Raw genomic sequence first — 16,465 nt, 5'->3', positions numbered from 1 at the left:
AATAGAAAAAGTCATGAATAAGTATTATCGGTATTCTATTGAAAGGGGTATTACCGTGAGGTCTATGTATATACAAGAAGTAGGAATTAATCACCGCCCATGGACATGAAGAATGGCAGTAGAGAAAAGTGAGAGAGAGAGAGAATAAATTAAGAGACCGTCCCATAAAGCACTCGCTGAACCAAACACAAATCAAAAAAGAGATAGAGGGAAAAAAAATAATTATCGATGCTCTTCTTCCATTTGGAAATCCTTTTGCACCTTGATTGACATTAAATCGTACCCAATGGAATCTTCTTCGTCACTGATTCTTCCCTTGCCAACACTGTCCATTTCGACGTGGATGGAGGTCGTTGTTAATACGGCTTCGTCATCGCGTCGCTGTTTTCGATCATCGCCGTTGATTTTGCTCATGATATCTGGTGCGAATCGGACGCCTTTCTTGGCGGCTCGCTTCGGTGCGTTCGCGTGGCGGTTGATGATGGTTCGGAAGAGTGGTTGGAGGACGGGGAGACAGGCGCAGACAATTCCGATCGAGGGTTCGACACTGGACCAGATGAATACGTTGCCCAGGTTCCAGGTGGCGTCGACGTCGTTGACAAAGGTGAAGTAGTAAATGCGGATGGCGCTGGCGACGCAGACACTAATTATCATTGTTGGTTAGTTTGCGCTGCGGCGGGAGGGTATTTGGTTGTCTTACAAGCCACCCAGAAGGAAGATGCTCAGAATCTGGACCTTTTGTGCGGTTCGCAGTTGCAGTCGCCAGACAAGCGGTATGGGAACGAGTAGAATGAGAATGTCGCCAGCCATGTTGACGACGGCGTGGGCGATGTAGAATGGGTAAATTTTGTAGACGGTGTGACCGCCCAAAGGGTTTTCGTACTGCGTCCAGTAGTACGAGATCGGTCTGCTGGAGCAAAGGAAGGCAACTGTGCAGCCAATCCAGTAGCCGATGGAGAGGATGATGCAGGCCCACATGGTCCACTGCATGCCGAACAATCGACGATAGGATAGGATAATGGAAATTTTAATGAGGGGAACCGTTAGGATATAGAGGAGGACATTTGCGTAAAGAATCTAATACTGTGTGAGCTTGGACGATATTTGCAGGAAATTGCTACTGGAGGTATCTTACATGCACCATGTGGACGATATCTTCTATCGAGACAACCCAGATATGTTTCCCAAGACCATAGTGTCCTCCTAGGGTAGGGTCAGTATGATGGGTGGTTATGTAGAAAGGGCAGATACGGACCGGCTATTGCACAGGCCATATTGGCTGTACCTGAAAGCTGTGATTTTAATTAGGGCAATGACTCTCCGGGTGGAGGACACCAACATACCAAGGCCGATAATATCAACCAGTCATCGAGTCCGATCTTGGCTTGCTGGATCATCTTCCGGGAAAATAACCGGAAGCAAATGGTGACCGCAGCCAGCATGTACATGGAAATGACGACGGCATCGTTCCTGGCCGTGCTGCTTTCCTTGAGATTAAGGCCCTTGGGCGGCTCACCGAAGGGACTGGACATATCGGCAACTTTTACAGAAAATTGAGCACACGCAGAGGCATCGTGAGATAAACGATTCCCAGGACGGACGGCAGACTGGCTCCGGGGCCCATCGGGGTTTTCATCGATCCATTGTTTAGGGGCCAGGAGTGGGCAGTTAATATAAAGCGAGCACGACCAGTGCGAGGAAGGTGGCTGTAGACCCTAGTGCTAGCTAGTGATGTAATCCAACTGCGATGCTGGGGGCTGATTGCCATCCTTCCATCAGCGCGGCAGGCATTCTAGAATCCGCACGGTTGCGTTGCCTTGTTGGTGACCGCAACAGGATCACCGGGTTTCTCCCGGCCATGTCTAAAGAGTGGGGGCGCATTGGCGACTATCTCCACTCGGCCTGTCAGACTTTGAGTGCCTTACAAACGATGCGCCGTCCGGGTGAATCAGGTGAATCAGTTGACCCGCGCTAAGTGGTTGTCGGATATTAGCTGTCTCAGCAAACTGCGCTCTGGCCAACGGGGGAGCGCTTAATGAAAGAATCTTCACCGGTACGCAACGTTCGCCTTGAACCCATTAGCTGTTGTCGGCACCCTGGGGCCGAAAAAGCAGAAAATCCTGCAGAAGCTCATCGTGAGCGTCAGCATTGGAGGATCCATGGCCCCAAAGGCTCAGGGCTTATCAGCCAAGCTCCATCGGCCACACGTGGCCAAGGCAGTGGTCTGATTCTAGGGATTCTAGGGATTCACAGCCAGCATTGAGCAATAATCAGGCAGCTGTCCACCGGTATTAAGCATAATCAAATGTTAAGACTTAAAGTACTAACAGAGACCCACCAGCACGGAGGAACTCCCTAACCCAGCTTCCGTGCCAGGGAACGGGTTCTGGCTAGCCCCTGATTGGGGGCAAGTGGCTGAGAGGTGCGAGAAACTCCGGATAAATCACGGGAGAAGCATTCTGATTGGATGGTCCTGGCCGACATTTCCCAGCGAATAGACGTGCCGACGCGTCCGTCGATCCTGAGCCGGAGATGGGACGAGCTTAGTAGTAGTACTAACTACTATGGCAGCAGTTGGCACGCCAGCTCGGGACTCGGGATCGACCCAAACAGGCGATCGGGAAGTCGTGGATCCTGTGCAGATGCCATCTTTTTCTGCTTGAGTCGGTGGCACAGGCTACATTCTGCACCGGACGGACCCGAGCACCTGGTGGCTGTTGAGAAGGGAATGCATTGACGATGAGTGCAGATGAATTGAAGATGGGAAGACGAGCGAGAATGACAAAGTCGCGACCGAGCCACGTGGGGGCCACGTGATTGGGGCCGGCTGTTGTTTTCTCCTCCTCCGCGGCCAATCACGATCTCTGCTCCGGCATCGCTCTCTCCTCGGTGGAAGCCCTGCATTCTGGAACTGAATAGGCAGCATCTTCCTGAGTCGCTAGCTCCAAGGTGCTTTGGTTCAACCGGGGAAAGAATTAAGGAGAGGGTTTTCGGGTCTAAAGTACGGTAGGTGACCATCTGCTCGGTGGTCATTTCCCCTGCAATCTCCCGCCAGTGGAGCTCTCCTTTGTCCTACGCTTTTTCGAACGCCACGGTGGCTGCCACTCTGGAATGATGTCGGCTCATCCTCCGGGATCGATACCCCCTGGTTTTCAAGTGTCGTCTTCAAAAGTCCCAAACATACCAGGTGCGAAAGCGGACTAACCCAACCAGCGAGCCCCTCGGCAAAACATCGATGAGTGGCATCTTATAGATCCGTCTCGGATCCGAAATACATAGCTGTTGTTACTTATTCGGAAAAGCCTTTTCCATGCGCTTCCCAGGGTAATGATCAAGTGGAGTGTTCATCACTGAGCCAAGCGTATCCCCACAAAATAGCTCTTTCGGTGGATACATGATGCAAGTCGGTCCAAATGTTAAGCGACAGCCGCGATATCCCAGTAGCCTAGATCACAGCCCATGTGCATCTGCATGATTTTGGGGTCGACACCAACTTGCAGGGCTATTACCGGGGTACCAGCAGAACAATGCAGGGCCCTTGGCAATTTTCTTTCCACGTGGTTTGGCCCTCTGCTCTGAGCGGAATTTGTATCCGGTTTGATCATCCAGAAATCTGTGTTAGATAGCTTTTGAGTGCTGCTCTTTGCGCTGATGCAATGACAGGTGAAACGGCATAACTATTGGTCAATCGACATTGGCTTGCTGCTTGAACGGCCATTGTAGATGCGAGTGCTCCACTGAAACTAGGGATATTCCGTCCAGGCACTACTATCCACGGCCTTCCGATCGACAGAGGAATGAAATCCGCCAGTTGCTCACCCGCGCGGCAGTGGGGCGAGCCAGGGACTGCCTTGGGTACAACTAATGGCCAGAAATGGAAGATGCATTCTACCTCTACTTCAATGCTATGGCTTCATTGAAGGATCCATGCTTCCCACCCATCATGTGTGAGCTGTCATTGCGACCGGACAGGCCGAGGTGTTTGCCGAAGGATTCATAGCATACCAACACTACTGTACAAAATAATTCGGTCATAGGCTTTGTTTTCAGCCTTACTGGCTTTTCCGGTGTATCCACAGGCAGTACGCCTTGACCTGAATCCTTCATGTTGGCATCGGTCTCGCCGCGGTCACATTCGGGGTGGATTCCGATCACCATGATGTCTCCTCGTCGCAGTCAATTTGTCATACACACGCCACCATCAGCAAATACTGCGAAGAAGCCGAACTCCCGCGATGGGGGACGTATTCCCAAATTGGTAGTATGACAGCTCCGGAGTTTTAGAGTGCTTCTATCATGCATGCTATACTCTGACCAACTACCCAGTTAGACGAACAAACCACTCAGGTGACAGGTTGGCCTGCATGAACCCATGGTGACGGATGACTCGGATAACGAAGCAGCCCGGGACGCTATTCAACCCCGCCACATCTTGCGAAGATTGGTCCCTTGGGGGCACTGCATGGTTGCTAGGGGCCAAAATGTTTCAACTGGGGGCGGAAAGAGGGCGCTGCGTGCTGGCGGCGGGGCATCGCGCAGGTCGCCCAACAGGGCACCGAGACCCCGCGGCCCCCACGCGTTTGGTCTCTTAGTCTTGCCAGCCTCGCTCACCACTTCACATCCACTTGGTCTTCCCAGCCACGTTCCTAGCCATGTTTCTTAGCCCCATCCTCCAAGCGAGTGTTATCTTGAGGCTCTCGCCATATCATGGGCTCTGGGTAGGTCTTCAAGCAGGACTCTAGCGATCTTGTTGGTGGTCTCTATCAGCTAGTCGACAACATAGTGAGGGAAGCCACGGAGAGCAACATGATAACGGTGCCATGTGAGCCCTTTCTTTATAACAAGGATGGTGGATTTTGGCAGTTCGCGGATTTAGGTTTTCTTGGGGGAGGACAGTCCGCGGTGGTAGCGGATAATGTTGCCTGGGGCGCCGATGTATCTGGAGTGGGTGAGGGCTGGGACGGGGGAGGATAAGAGTTGTGGAGTGTTTGAGGTAGGAGACTACGTGGTATAAGTGTCATTCTGGTAATGAATGTTCTGGCAAGGTTCGTGTCTGTTCTAAGCTTTTCTGCTTTGTACTATGGCTAATTGTGGTATAGGATGAGGTTGCCGTTACAAAGGTGCTGAAATAGAGACGTGGGTTGCATGAATGTGTAGACTATAATGTCCACTACACCATAGAGCTGCAGCAGGTATGGAAGGTAAACCAATGCAGATAGGTTTTCTCGATAGCCGTACTCCATGTTTAATAAAATAAGCTGATATTCCTAGCAATCTAAAGAAACAACACAAAAACACCATTACCCCTAGGTATCCCTGACATTCTGATACCACTCAGACCTTCTGCCGAAGACGACCATCATGATCCACCTGAATCCCCAATCCCCTGATTGATCCCTAATACATCCTCAACGTAGCTGTCACCGCCGCATCAACAACCAAACTGGTCGCATTGATATAACTCGCCGCGGGACTTAACAAAAACGTAACCGTATCCGCCACCTCCTCACACTCCGCAGGCCTCTGAATCGGCACCACTCTCTCCATCTGCTCTCGGATCTCCGGATTTCTCGCAAATTCCACATCCAGCAAAGGCGTCCGCACCCACGTCGGACACACCGCATTGCACCGAATACCTTCGGCGGAGTGATCAATCCCTATACAAGTCTCCATGTTAGCCTTCCCTCCCCTTACCCCTCTCTTCTCTCCAGTCGGACCCAACCATAAGAAATAGAGAGATGGATACATACCAACCATCTTCGTAACCGCCATACAAGCATGTTTCGAAACCGTATAGCACATCTTCCCCGGCAATCCAGCAAAACTATTCGCCGAAGCAATATTCACAATCGCTCCACGGCCAATATCCCTACTTGCTCCTCCATTCTGGGATTTGAACATCCGGGGTGATTGTCTCCGCATAGCTGCTGCTTCAGCTCGACAGCAGAGCATCATCCCCCTGGCGTTGATTTTCATCACTCGGTCGAAATTCGATATGTCGGTTTCCGCGACGGAATAGTGTGTGCCGTTGTCGACCTATCATTTCTTCTTCTCAGTCCCATGCACCATCTTGTCTGGCTGGGTGATCCTTTGTTGGGATATACTGGGTATATCTAACCCCCACCGCGGAGAATATACAAAAATAAAATAGGAACAGCGAAAGGGGAGATACATACCCCCGCACCATTAACGCAATAATCCACCCGTCCAAACCTCTCAATGACAAAGTCGACCATATCCTGTACGCCTTGTTCGTCGGTGACGTTGACGGTAAAATGTACAGCCTGGTACTCGTTGTGCGTGGCGTATTGCTTGCTTTCCTCCGCGGAGGCTTTGGCTGTGTCTTCTTTCATGTCCGCGAAGATGATAGCGCGAGCCCCGGCGGAGGCGATAGAGAAGGCGGCTTGTTGGGCAATGCCGCGGCCGGCCTGCGTGGGTTAGATTTGGTTGGCGTGGCGTTGGGGGGGGGGGGGGGGGGGGCTGCTCACGCCGACAACGAGGGCGATGCCGTCGAGTTGGGTGCTGGTGATCATTTTTGTTGATGCTTCTGTTGTCTGTGGATATTGAGTCAGAGAATTCTGTGTGGAATTTGTTGATGAGTGATGAGCTGGAAGTGATTGTGTTTGGAGTATAGCAGGAAAGAAAGGCATGGGTTCCAAGGGATATATATACATATCTTTTACCTGGCAGGATTCTCATCAATACTATAACATGCTTTACCCCGTAGTAGCACAGAGTCCAACACTCCACCAGATTCAACAGAGCCGTATCTACTAGCACATCATCCCTACTCGTCGTTTAACCTATCATTGAGGGCTTCTATCTACATATCCTATAGCGCTAACTAAATACGGAATAGTCAATTCCAACTGACAGGGATGTTAGTCGGTCTGACCAATCAGGGGCCTTGAGGAGAAGTGACAACGGCTCGTAGCCTCATACGCCAGAGTATCTGGACTACCTAATATTGCAAGGCGACAAAAAAAAAGGCTCAAGGATCATTGCCCGTCCCGCGAGATGATCAGTATGTACCGACTGGGGGTTAGACGATTCGACCAGTGTTGAATGGGCTTTGTGTGGGGCGTGGTGATTTCAGCAGGTCTATCCATTCCGTAGTTCCCAACGATTGATTCTTTTATTGGATCTCGCGCGACAAGGGGTGTGTGGTCTGTAAAACTGGGGCAAGTGGAAGCTACCTAGGTCATGATGGGGTGTTCTGGCTACTGCGTTTCCACGGTTTGGGTCAGCCACGAAAGCTTATTTAATCCTCGGGTGAGGAGACAGCCGCTGTTGAATATATTGCTGTTTATGGAGTACTGTTCGGATTCAGGTGGGTAGGTGCTGGGAGGTGTATTGCTGGTTATGGATGAGTGGGATGTTTGAGGGAGTGACAAATCATCTTTATTGTGTACCGTCTTTTCTAAATTGCAGGGATTGGCAATGCAGATGCGAAGGAGGTTCATGATTTGAGTATAGGTCGACCGTGGGCTCGAGGACTGGGTAGTTGGGATAATGGTTGGTTGTGATCGGGGGTAGGTTTCGAATCAATCTAGGGTGCTGGGTAGACTGCCGCTGATGACTGTTTGAGATGTTTGTGGTCAATAGTCGTGTAGCGCTATACGAATCGTGTGAATGCTAACTATGCTTCTGCTCCTATAGCAATAAAATGACCACCCTTCATCAACGGTCCCATAGCTCAGTTGGTTAGAGCGTAACGCTAATAACGTTAAAGTCGAGGGTTCGAGCCCCTCTGGGACCATCTTTTTGCTTTTTTCTTTCTTTCATTTATCGGACTTTATATCCTCCGACCCGCTCGCTGCCTGTCTATCATGTCATATGCTTTTTTTGTGTCATTGGAACCATGTTCCCATTGCAAGCGACCAGTGGATACCCGCAGCTGCAGACACGGAATGATTGGGATCATCCGACAAGGAACTTCCCAATGCGGCCTCCTGCCTAATTTAGGCCATCCGGGTGGAGCTGCACATGTGATTCCAGAGCTTCCGAGCCGGGATCATGGCGGTGCCAAATCGTGGAGGTTATCCAACAGGGCTTAGACCGCTACAACGGCCCAATCATTTTGCTTCAAATGACATCACGTCGACCAGGGTGTGGCTGGTGTGCTTGCTGCCCCGCCCGCGGCCTGTCCGGCATTCAGCCAAAACCAATAACGATCGACCCTGCGGTTGTCGTCATTGGTGGTCCGGCCATCCACAGCCCTGGAAGCATCTTGAGGAAGACCATTATATCCACTGATCGGCTGGCCGCGACGCCTACCCCAAGGAGCATCGCTATTTTGCTGCCTTCGCTCCAGCAAACTCTGTCGCTCCAGGCTTTATATCGCGGGAGGACCCTGATCTAAGCCTATTATCACCAAGTTTTGGTCTAACAAGACCCTTAACCCTCATCTGATTATCTTCCTACACAACTCATACAACCATCGCCCTATACAGGGCACTCAGTACACCAAACATCAATCACATCGCCCAACATGGGCTTCGGCGGCGTTCTTCTCCGCGGTTCCAACCTCTCTATTCGTATTCTCCAGTTTCTCGACTCAGCTGTCATTCTCGGCATCTTCTCCTACTTCCTTGCCGTCCTTGCCCGACATGACCAGAACATCCCACGCTGGATCAAAGCCACCGAGGGTCTCTCCGGTGCGGCCACCCTCTACGGCATCCTTGGGATCCTCTTCACCTGCTGTCTCGGCGGTGTCGCCTTTTTTGCATTCCTTGCCATTGTCCTCGATGTCTGCTTCATCGGGGCCATGATCGCCATTGCCATCATGACCCGGCACGGCACCCAAAGCTGCTCGGGTAGTGTGACCACCCCCCTTGGAACGGGGAATAGCAGCGATGACTCGCCGTCTGGTACAAGCTACCACTATGCGTGCAAGCTGCAGAAAGCCTCTTTTGCAGTGTCGATTATTGGAATGTAGGTTCAGCCCTCTATCATTCTTTATCTCTTGAAATCAAATCCACGTGAACACGGTGATGCTAATAACGTCTATAGCTTTCTCTTCCTAATCTCCATCCTCCTGCAAATTCTCTACGCCCGACACCACAAACGCGAGAAGCGTTTCGGTCCCTCCCCCGCAAATGGCTACACCTCCGGCACCACCCGGGGTTTCGCCTTCTGGAGAAGAAACAAGAACAACCCTGAAACTGCCAGTGCGGATGACATGCTTCCTACGCATCCGGCGCCCCGGGATGTGGAGCTGGGAACGACAGGGGTAGCGACGTCTGAGAAAGAAGACGGGATGAATGGTGCCAATACTGGTGCTACCCCGGGTGGGGGGTATTTCCCCTGGAGGGGAAATGCGAATAATGGCACAGCTACGGCGGGGCAGAATGGGACCTATGGGTATGGAAATTCGGCATATACGGGGAATTATTGAGTGATGCGGATGCAAGGGGTAGGGACGGAATGACGGGTGATTGACTTCAGTGCGGAGTGCTGGAGAATGGATGAATGATGAATGACTCTACAACTTAAGATACCATGGTATGGATTGCTTGATGGGTTTGGTTTAGTATATTTCATTTTATTAGGTATATATGATTTGCTTCTTGTGTGTATTAATATCTTGTGTTTTGTGAATCTTCTATTCTGCTTATTGTTGTTGCCTAGGGGTGTGTCACGAGGAGATGCTGGTATGACATGCTCCACAACTACAGTATTTGTCACCGCTTGTCCGATTATTCATGTTAGTTCCAATATACAAGAAATGAGAACGTAAGAACAAACAAGAACACATAGGCCCGAGTTATGACTATGCTATGCCCATAACATAAGTGCCACTAACTAATCCGGAAGAGGCATAACTGCAGGAACGACCCCAATCCGGACTAGCGCCGATCGGCCTCCTCATCGGCCTTTCGGAATCCCTCTTGCATCATCTCGACGCTTTCATCTGTCCATCCCCCCTTCTTCCCTGCGCTCAACAGCATGATGTATCGGCCCCTGCGCCAGTGTGATCACCGAGTCTAGTTCCTTCCAACCTCCTCGACGACAAAACGCGTCTGCTGAATGTCTTTGTGGATCTCGCCCAGGCAGAGGTTCCATCGCGCTCTTCTTCCCGTCCAACATGTCGCCCACTACCATGTCCCCCAGAATTCTGGCTCCCAATTTTGCCAGGTTCGCCACTTGTCCTCGGTGCGGATAATCCAAGTGGCAAACCCGTCGCCAATCCATACCCGCTGCGGCTCCCTACCTTTGCACGCCTCGAGTGTCACCACACATCCCTGCCGATCATCCAGACCTGTGACGGCATCTGTGGCCTTTACCCCTTCAAGGATACCAGCAGGTTCGCGCGCTGTCTCAAACGTTACACAGGCCGCAATGGCGATCGATGAGATCTTGCAAGACGGGGTGGATGGCAACGTCCTTCATGAGGTACAAGATGTCGATGTCAAAGAGGAACCGAAAATCGGTGCAGCAATGGATCCAGAGTCGGATGAAGATGTACCGGTTGCGGCTGAGGAGCTTCAGGATGCGCTGTCACGGCCTCCGCCCGTCCATAGCAGCTATCTGCCCCTCCCGTGGAAAGGGAGATTGGGATACGTGAGTCTTCTTTGTCTCTCTTTCAACATAATCTCATGGAATAGGCTTGCTTGAATACGTATCTACGGTACTCGAACCCGCCCGTTTTCTGTTCCCGGACCTGTCGTATCGCCTCCATCCTTGAAAATCGTCATCCCCTCTTGGATCCTTCGCAGCCTCCTCATCCGACCAAGAACCGCCCCGATCGAAATCAGCCTCCGGATGTCGCACGCGGTCAATCGTATGTTGAGGCTCTGGGCCTTACCAATGCTCGGGATCTCGTGAAAATGCTGCGTTGGAATGATCGCTACGGAATCAAATTCATGCGATTGAGCAGCGAAATGTTTCCGTTTGCGAGTCATAAAGAATACGGCTATAAGCTGGCTCCGTTTGCTTCGGAGGTGCTGGCAGAGGCTGGTCGTGTCATCGCTGAGCTCGGCCATCGGGTGAGCGTGCATCCCGGTCAGTTCACTCAGCTGGGGTCCCCGAAGGACGAAGTTGTGGAGAGCTCCATCCGAGATTTGGAATATCACTCGGAGATGCTTCAGCTGCTTCAGCTGCCACCTCAACAGGATCGCGATGCTGTCATGATTCTGCATATGGGCGGCGTGTTTGGCGACAAAGAAGCTACGCTTGATCGGTTTAGAGAGAACTACCGAGGTCTCTCACAGGACGTCAAAAATCGGCTTGTTCTGGAGAACGATGATGTCAGCTGGTCGGTGCACGATCTTCTGCCCATCTGCGAAGAGTTGAGTATTCCCCTGGTACTCGACTTTCATCATCATAATATCATCTTTGATTCGAGTCAAGTCCGCGAAGGCACGCAGGACATCATGCCCCTGTTTGATCGAATCAAGGCGACCTGGACCCGGAAGAGCATTACGCAGAAAATGCATTATTCCGAGCCGACTCCGTCTGCTATTACGAACCGTCAACGTCGAAAGCACAGCCCTCGGGTATCCACTCTGCCACCTTGTGATCCTACCATGGACTTGATGATCGAGGCCAAGGATAAAGAGCAGGCTGTTTTCGAGTTGATGCGGACTTTTAAGCTGCCCGGTCACGATCTCTTCAACGACATAATACCCCATGTGCGGAATGATGAAAACAAACCATTCAAGCCGCCGAGAAAGTCCAAGAAGAATGGCGGCTTCGTTGATCTGGAAGGCCAGATTCCACCTGCTCAGACCGTTTCGGAAGAAGACGCGGGCATGGGTGGTCCCGACGGAAGGGTTTATTGGCCCCCTGGCATGGAGGAATGGCTTCGACCAAAGAAGATCGTTCGTACCCCAGCTGCCCGGAGTCCCCGCCGTACGCCCGCGAAGAAGGCAACGAGCGAAAATGGAGACACGGTAAAGCAAGATGGTGAACCGGATGGCGATGTGCTCGCTACTCCGGTCTCCAAGACTACTCGAGGAGTGAAGAGGGCTTCCAGTGTGAAGAAGCCAGCCTCCAGGAAACGGAAGGCTTCTCCAGCGATCTCTACTCCGTCTGCCTCGGAGACCGAGGAACCCGAGATTCCAGAAATGCCAGCCCTTAAGCCATCACAGAGCAATGGGGTTCGTCGCAGTCGACGAGCCAAGAAAGTAGATTATGCTGAAGATGCAGATTCAGCTTAACTTACTGCTTGTGTCCCTGTATAATATACCTGTTTAGACGCCTTTTATACTCCTTTCTAGGTTATAGAGCTATGGCGCGGGTTATGGTTATAAAATGGGTTTTGGGGTGTTTGGATAGACTCAATACGGGTATATATATAAGATCTTGCACATTCTCTTATCTCTTGCGCCAGTAGAAGTGAAGGGTAGGTATGTCAACGAGCTTCAATCAAATACTAGTAAATATTGGCGCCTCGACTTGCGGGCCAGAACCTTCCCGATCGGGCGGGATCTCCACCTGGTGTTTCTTCCCGCTGCCAACCTGACGTTGCCATCCCCTCGCAATGGTCGTCAGCCCTCTTGCACTGAACCTCACATCACAACAATGCTCCAGGCGTGAATTTGTCCTTAATTCTGAAAACCTTCCTCACTCCGATCCATCGGCTTGGTAACCCAGCCTTGCGAGTCCGGGTTCGTCATCCTCTCCACTCAGCGGCGCATGTGCTAACCCACAAGCAAGGCACAGCCTTGCCTGCCCACCTCTGATTAAAGGACTACCTCTACCCCTCATACACGTCTCATAAATCGCATACCGTGGCTCCGCAACTACCTCCTCGCATTCGCTGGCGCACGCCCCGGGCCCCTATTAGGCCACCATTACCGTACCGCCCCCTTCCTCCTCCGCTCCGCTTCCCAGGCCGCGATTCAAGAAAAGGGAAACTCTTCCATTTCATTCGTTTCCTCTTCGGACCACACGCCACCCGCCGTGCGCAGTCCCGCCTCTGGAGTCTCCGCCACGAAACACTCCCCGCCCTTCGACATCGAGCACAGGCAAGGGTATACCGGGCAATAGTCAAGCGGCAAGGGAGACTTGCACTCAGGCGGGGGTCTGGCAGGAAGGGCGTTCTGGGCTATCTGGTCGGAAAAGGGAAACGCTTGGGTAGGACTGCTACTGCTGCGAGTGAGATTGTACAGGGTCGGCTGGTTCAAAGCGGCAGAGCTCTGCGAGCAGGTAGCAAGAATCCAGGTCCGACGCCAATGTCACAGTACGACCCTTCATCTTCGCCAGCATGGGGCTCTAATACCGGTCGGGAGCGGGGTGCTCGCCGTAAGAAGGTTTTCGACTACCTGAAAGCTGCTAATGAGCTGCGTCAAACATATACTGCACAATGGTCGGCGCAGATCAACGGACAGCGCGACTACGAGAACTATCATGATGCACCTGGGGCTTTTCCAGATGTGGAGATTGCGCGATCCGAGTTCGAGGAGATGGTCATATTTCCAAGCTATGCGAGGCGGGTGGTCAAGGACGGTCGGTCTGACCCGTACAGTAGCCGCCGTCGAGGGTCGAATGCAACCATCGAGGAGTACCGAGACGAGTCCGACGGCTTTGGCTCTGCCATGCCTGCGTGGGATGAGCTGGAAGACGAGAATGCAATCGTCGCAGTCGATGTGCGTGGCTGGGTATACGCACCTCATCGCGGGCCGATGACGCGAAAGCATCGTCTGATGGTTGCTCTCGCTAGGAAGCTAAGCGGCGTGCCGGCGCCTGTGAATAACTCGAGCGATGAGTCCAATGGAACCAATCAAAGGAGTGATAGAGACGATGAGCTGGTCGATACGGAGGCACAGTCGATCATCCGAAAGGCAGAAGGAGGGGCCGATTCAGCATGGAAAGACAGTGCAGAGATGCCTCCTGGGCGCTCTCTTCAGAGGACAGCAACATCAGGATCCACCAACGTACCGCTGACCAAGGATGAAATATCCGTTGCTAATGCGCACCTTATGGAGCGACTCCGTCCGTTTCTTACCAACCCAGCAACCAACATTCCTGTCACCGTGTTCTTTTTCAACGATGAAAAGAGCCAGTCGAGAAGCGTCATGACCGACGAATCCGGCCACTTTCAACTACGAGCCGGCCTGCCATTTATTCCGACTCACGTCCGCGTGCTGGCCTCGGAGGATCTCTCAGCGGTGAAGGAGGTCAGGATCATCGAGCCCACTGGGGTCAGCTTGATCAGTGATATCGACGATACGGTGAAACATTCCGCCATTGCTAGCGGGGCCAAGGAGATGTTTCGCAATACATTCGTGCGCGAATTGAATGAATTGACGGTGGACGGTGTCACCGAGTGGTATAATAAGTTGGCCAAGATGGGGGTCGATCTACACTATGTCTCCAATGCCCCATGGCAACTTTATCCACTTCTGGATCGCTACTTCAAGCTTGCTGGACTTCCTCCTGGCTCCTTTCACTTGAAGCAGTACAGCGGTATGCTTCAGGGTATATTCGAGCCTACGGCCGAGAGGAAGAGGGGTTCTCTGGAGCAGATCCTAAGAGACTTTCCCACCCGCAAGTTCATTCTTGTGGGTGACAGTGGTGAGGCGGATCTGGAGGTTTATACTGACATCGTTCTGGCGAATCCCGGGCGGATTCTCGGTATCTTTATTCGTGACGTTACTACGACAGACCGGAAGAAGTTCTTCGAGAAATCTGTTGACCACTTGGAGCATGATCTGACACGGAGCCGTAGCACCTCTCGGCTAGTGGACGATCCTAATTCAATGGACAAACGACCGGCATTGCCACCTCGTCGGCCTCGTGAGACGGTCGGTCCGCCTGCAGATACCGTGAGCCTAGACAATGCCGACTTGATCGATCTCCGTGATGAAGTGGAGCAAAAGATACCTTTGGCTGATATGAGAAAGCCCTCTATCGGGCGCTTGCCACCTGCGAAGCCCTCCAAACCGTCCTCTTTGCGCTCGGTGTCGACGAATCCAGATATAGGGAGAGGCGATCAGCCTTCATTCCAGGAGACAGTCAAACGTAAGCCTGTGCCACCACTGCCGCCACGCCGTTCTTCAATGAAACCAGATACCTCGCCCGAAGGACTGAGTTCAAGTTCTAGCGAGAACAATACATCTGGGAGCATGAAGCAATTGCCTATACGGCCTAAGCCTGGCATGCAAGAAGCTATGTCTACTTCGCAAGATGTCAATGATACGAGGCCTCCGCGCTCGAAGCAACCACCACCACCCCCTCCGCCGCGTAGAGCTAACACGGTGGCCTCGACTGAGGACTTTGTTCCACACCAGGGGACGAACCGTCCAGAGCCCCAGAAACAATCGTATCCGGCATCTGCGGCTACAGCGGCTGGAGCGGCATTGCAGTATGCCTCGGAACGTCTGAATTGGTCATCAACTCCGTCGAGCGTTCTCAGATCAACCCAGTCGAACTCGTCGCTGAGTAGATCGAACACCAGTGTGGATAGCAATTCGAATCCAACGGCAGCTCCGCTACCCAATAAACGGGAGGAGCTGTGGCGACGGCGCTGGGGACGGGCACAAGATCTCCTGGAGAACCAAGGCGTGGTGCTTGGTAGCTGGCGCGTGGGCCAAGACGCACAGGATGTTAGTGCCTGGTTGGTAGAGGAAGCCATGAAGGATATAAGAAGGGGCTAGTTAGATCTATGCTTTGTGATAATGTAGGCATAGTAGCCATGTATATATGATCATCACTGTATTTATGAATCTATACCTCGACGACTGATGAACCAATTGTGCTTGGTGCAGCATGTGTAGCCGGGTGGGGTTGTCCCACGGTCGAATCAACCAAACAGAGGAGAAAAAGAAAGGAGGGAGTGATTGCAATGAACTAATTGATGGCGGTGCAAAACCACACACACAATTCTCTCATATTGATTAAATGTGGATGGGATGGACATCCGAGATGAAAGATACACAAAAAGATGGTCCCAGAGGGGCTCGAACCCTCGACTTTAACGTTATTAGCGTTACGCTCTAACCAACTGAGCTATGGGACCCTGTTGATATCTACGGGCCGTATTTAGTGTTATATTAAGCTAACATAGATTTCACTGTCGGAACAAGAATGTGGAAAGTCTTGTATGCACCTTAGGGAATGAATCCTCTGGTTAGTAAATATCCCTGCCATTTACAATCTATACTACATATAATATGTATAAGTTGGCTTATCTCATGATTGACGGCCCCAATTCCGGTGCCTTTTGATGATGATAATATTAGTTGTGTGGTTAACTTTGGTGTTGTCGGGAAACATATACAACCAGCATGGATCGTGTATCATGCCCATATAAGAGTGGAACCCAGAACATGACAATTGACAGGAACCACATCAGATCTGAAGGTGTTGCATGATGAATAATCCCCACAATACAACACAAATAGTACCGCATCCAGAGAACAAACCATGGATGGACCAACAAGCAAGTAGCAGGTGCACCCACCCACATGAAGAACAACGACAGACACAGCACACAAAGCCAACCATACCGGATTAATAC

At 51.7% G+C, this 16,465-nt stretch overlaps 5 protein-coding genes and 2 non-coding genes across 7 annotated transcripts; 4 read left to right on the top strand and 3 right to left on the bottom strand.

Annotated features, from left to right (window-relative positions):
* Positions 1-25: 25 nt before the first annotated feature.
* Positions 26-1,783, bottom strand: BO94DRAFT_332575 (uncharacterized protein). The gene is made up of 5 exons (XM_025606989.1): positions 1,344-1,783; positions 1,256-1,292; positions 1,136-1,203; positions 701-1,077; positions 26-643 (listed from the first exon to the last, which is right to left on the bottom strand). The coding sequence occupies exons 1-5, from the start codon at positions 1,530-1,532 to the stop codon at positions 223-225; spliced, it is 1,092 nt and encodes a 363-aa protein (XP_025461657.1). The 5' UTR covers positions 1,533-1,783; the 3' UTR covers positions 26-222.
* A 3,485-nt stretch (positions 1,784-5,268) lies between these two features.
* BO94DRAFT_540669 (SDR family NAD(P)-dependent oxidoreductase) lies at positions 5,269-6,620 on the bottom strand. Its single transcript, XM_025612965.1, has 4 exons — positions 6,489-6,620; positions 6,177-6,428; positions 5,751-6,036; positions 5,269-5,657 (listed from the first exon to the last, which is right to left on the bottom strand). The coding sequence occupies exons 1-4, from the start codon at positions 6,531-6,533 to the stop codon at positions 5,398-5,400; spliced, it is 843 nt and encodes a 280-aa protein (XP_025461656.1). The 5' UTR covers positions 6,534-6,620; the 3' UTR covers positions 5,269-5,397.
* A 1,065-nt stretch (positions 6,621-7,685) lies between these two features.
* On the top strand, positions 7,686-7,759 carry BO94DRAFT_t303. The gene has a single exon. It is a non-coding gene; the product is annotated as a tRNA-Ile (tRNA).
* A 465-nt stretch (positions 7,760-8,224) lies between these two features.
* On the top strand, positions 8,225-9,743 carry BO94DRAFT_504379 (uncharacterized protein). Its single transcript, XM_025609507.1, has 2 exons — positions 8,225-8,934; positions 9,013-9,743. The coding sequence occupies exons 1-2, from the start codon at positions 8,492-8,494 to the stop codon at positions 9,395-9,397; spliced, it is 828 nt and encodes a 275-aa protein (XP_025461655.1). The 5' UTR covers positions 8,225-8,491; the 3' UTR covers positions 9,398-9,743.
* An 11-nt stretch (positions 9,744-9,754) lies between these two features.
* BO94DRAFT_540667 (UV-endonuclease UVE-1) lies at positions 9,755-12,312 on the top strand. The gene is made up of 2 exons (XM_025612964.1): positions 9,755-10,563; positions 10,608-12,312. The coding sequence occupies exons 1-2, from the start codon at positions 10,030-10,032 to the stop codon at positions 12,159-12,161; spliced, it is 2,088 nt and encodes a 695-aa protein (XP_025461654.1). The 5' UTR covers positions 9,755-10,029; the 3' UTR covers positions 12,162-12,312.
* Positions 12,313-13,026: 714 nt separating this feature from the next.
* On the top strand, positions 13,027-15,964 carry BO94DRAFT_332533 (phosphatidate phosphatase App1 family protein). Its single transcript, XM_025606988.1, has one exon. It carries the CDS (start codon positions 13,179-13,181, stop codon positions 15,600-15,602), a length of 2,424 nt encoding a protein of 807 aa, XP_025461653.1. The 5' UTR covers positions 13,027-13,178; the 3' UTR covers positions 15,603-15,964.
* BO94DRAFT_t302 lies at positions 15,891-15,964 on the bottom strand. Its single transcript has one exon. It is a non-coding gene; the product is annotated as a tRNA-Ile (tRNA).
* Positions 15,965-16,465: the final 501 nt, after the last annotated feature.

The sequence above is a fragment of the Aspergillus sclerotioniger genome (genome assembly GCF_003184525.1).
Source record: "Aspergillus sclerotioniger CBS 115572 chromosome Unknown BO94scaffold_52, whole genome shotgun sequence".
NCBI classification, from domain to species: Eukaryota; Fungi; Ascomycota; class Eurotiomycetes; order Eurotiales; family Aspergillaceae; genus Aspergillus; species Aspergillus sclerotioniger.
Note: the sequence above shows the minus strand (reverse complement) of the source record. Positions and strands in the feature narration are given on the sequence as shown.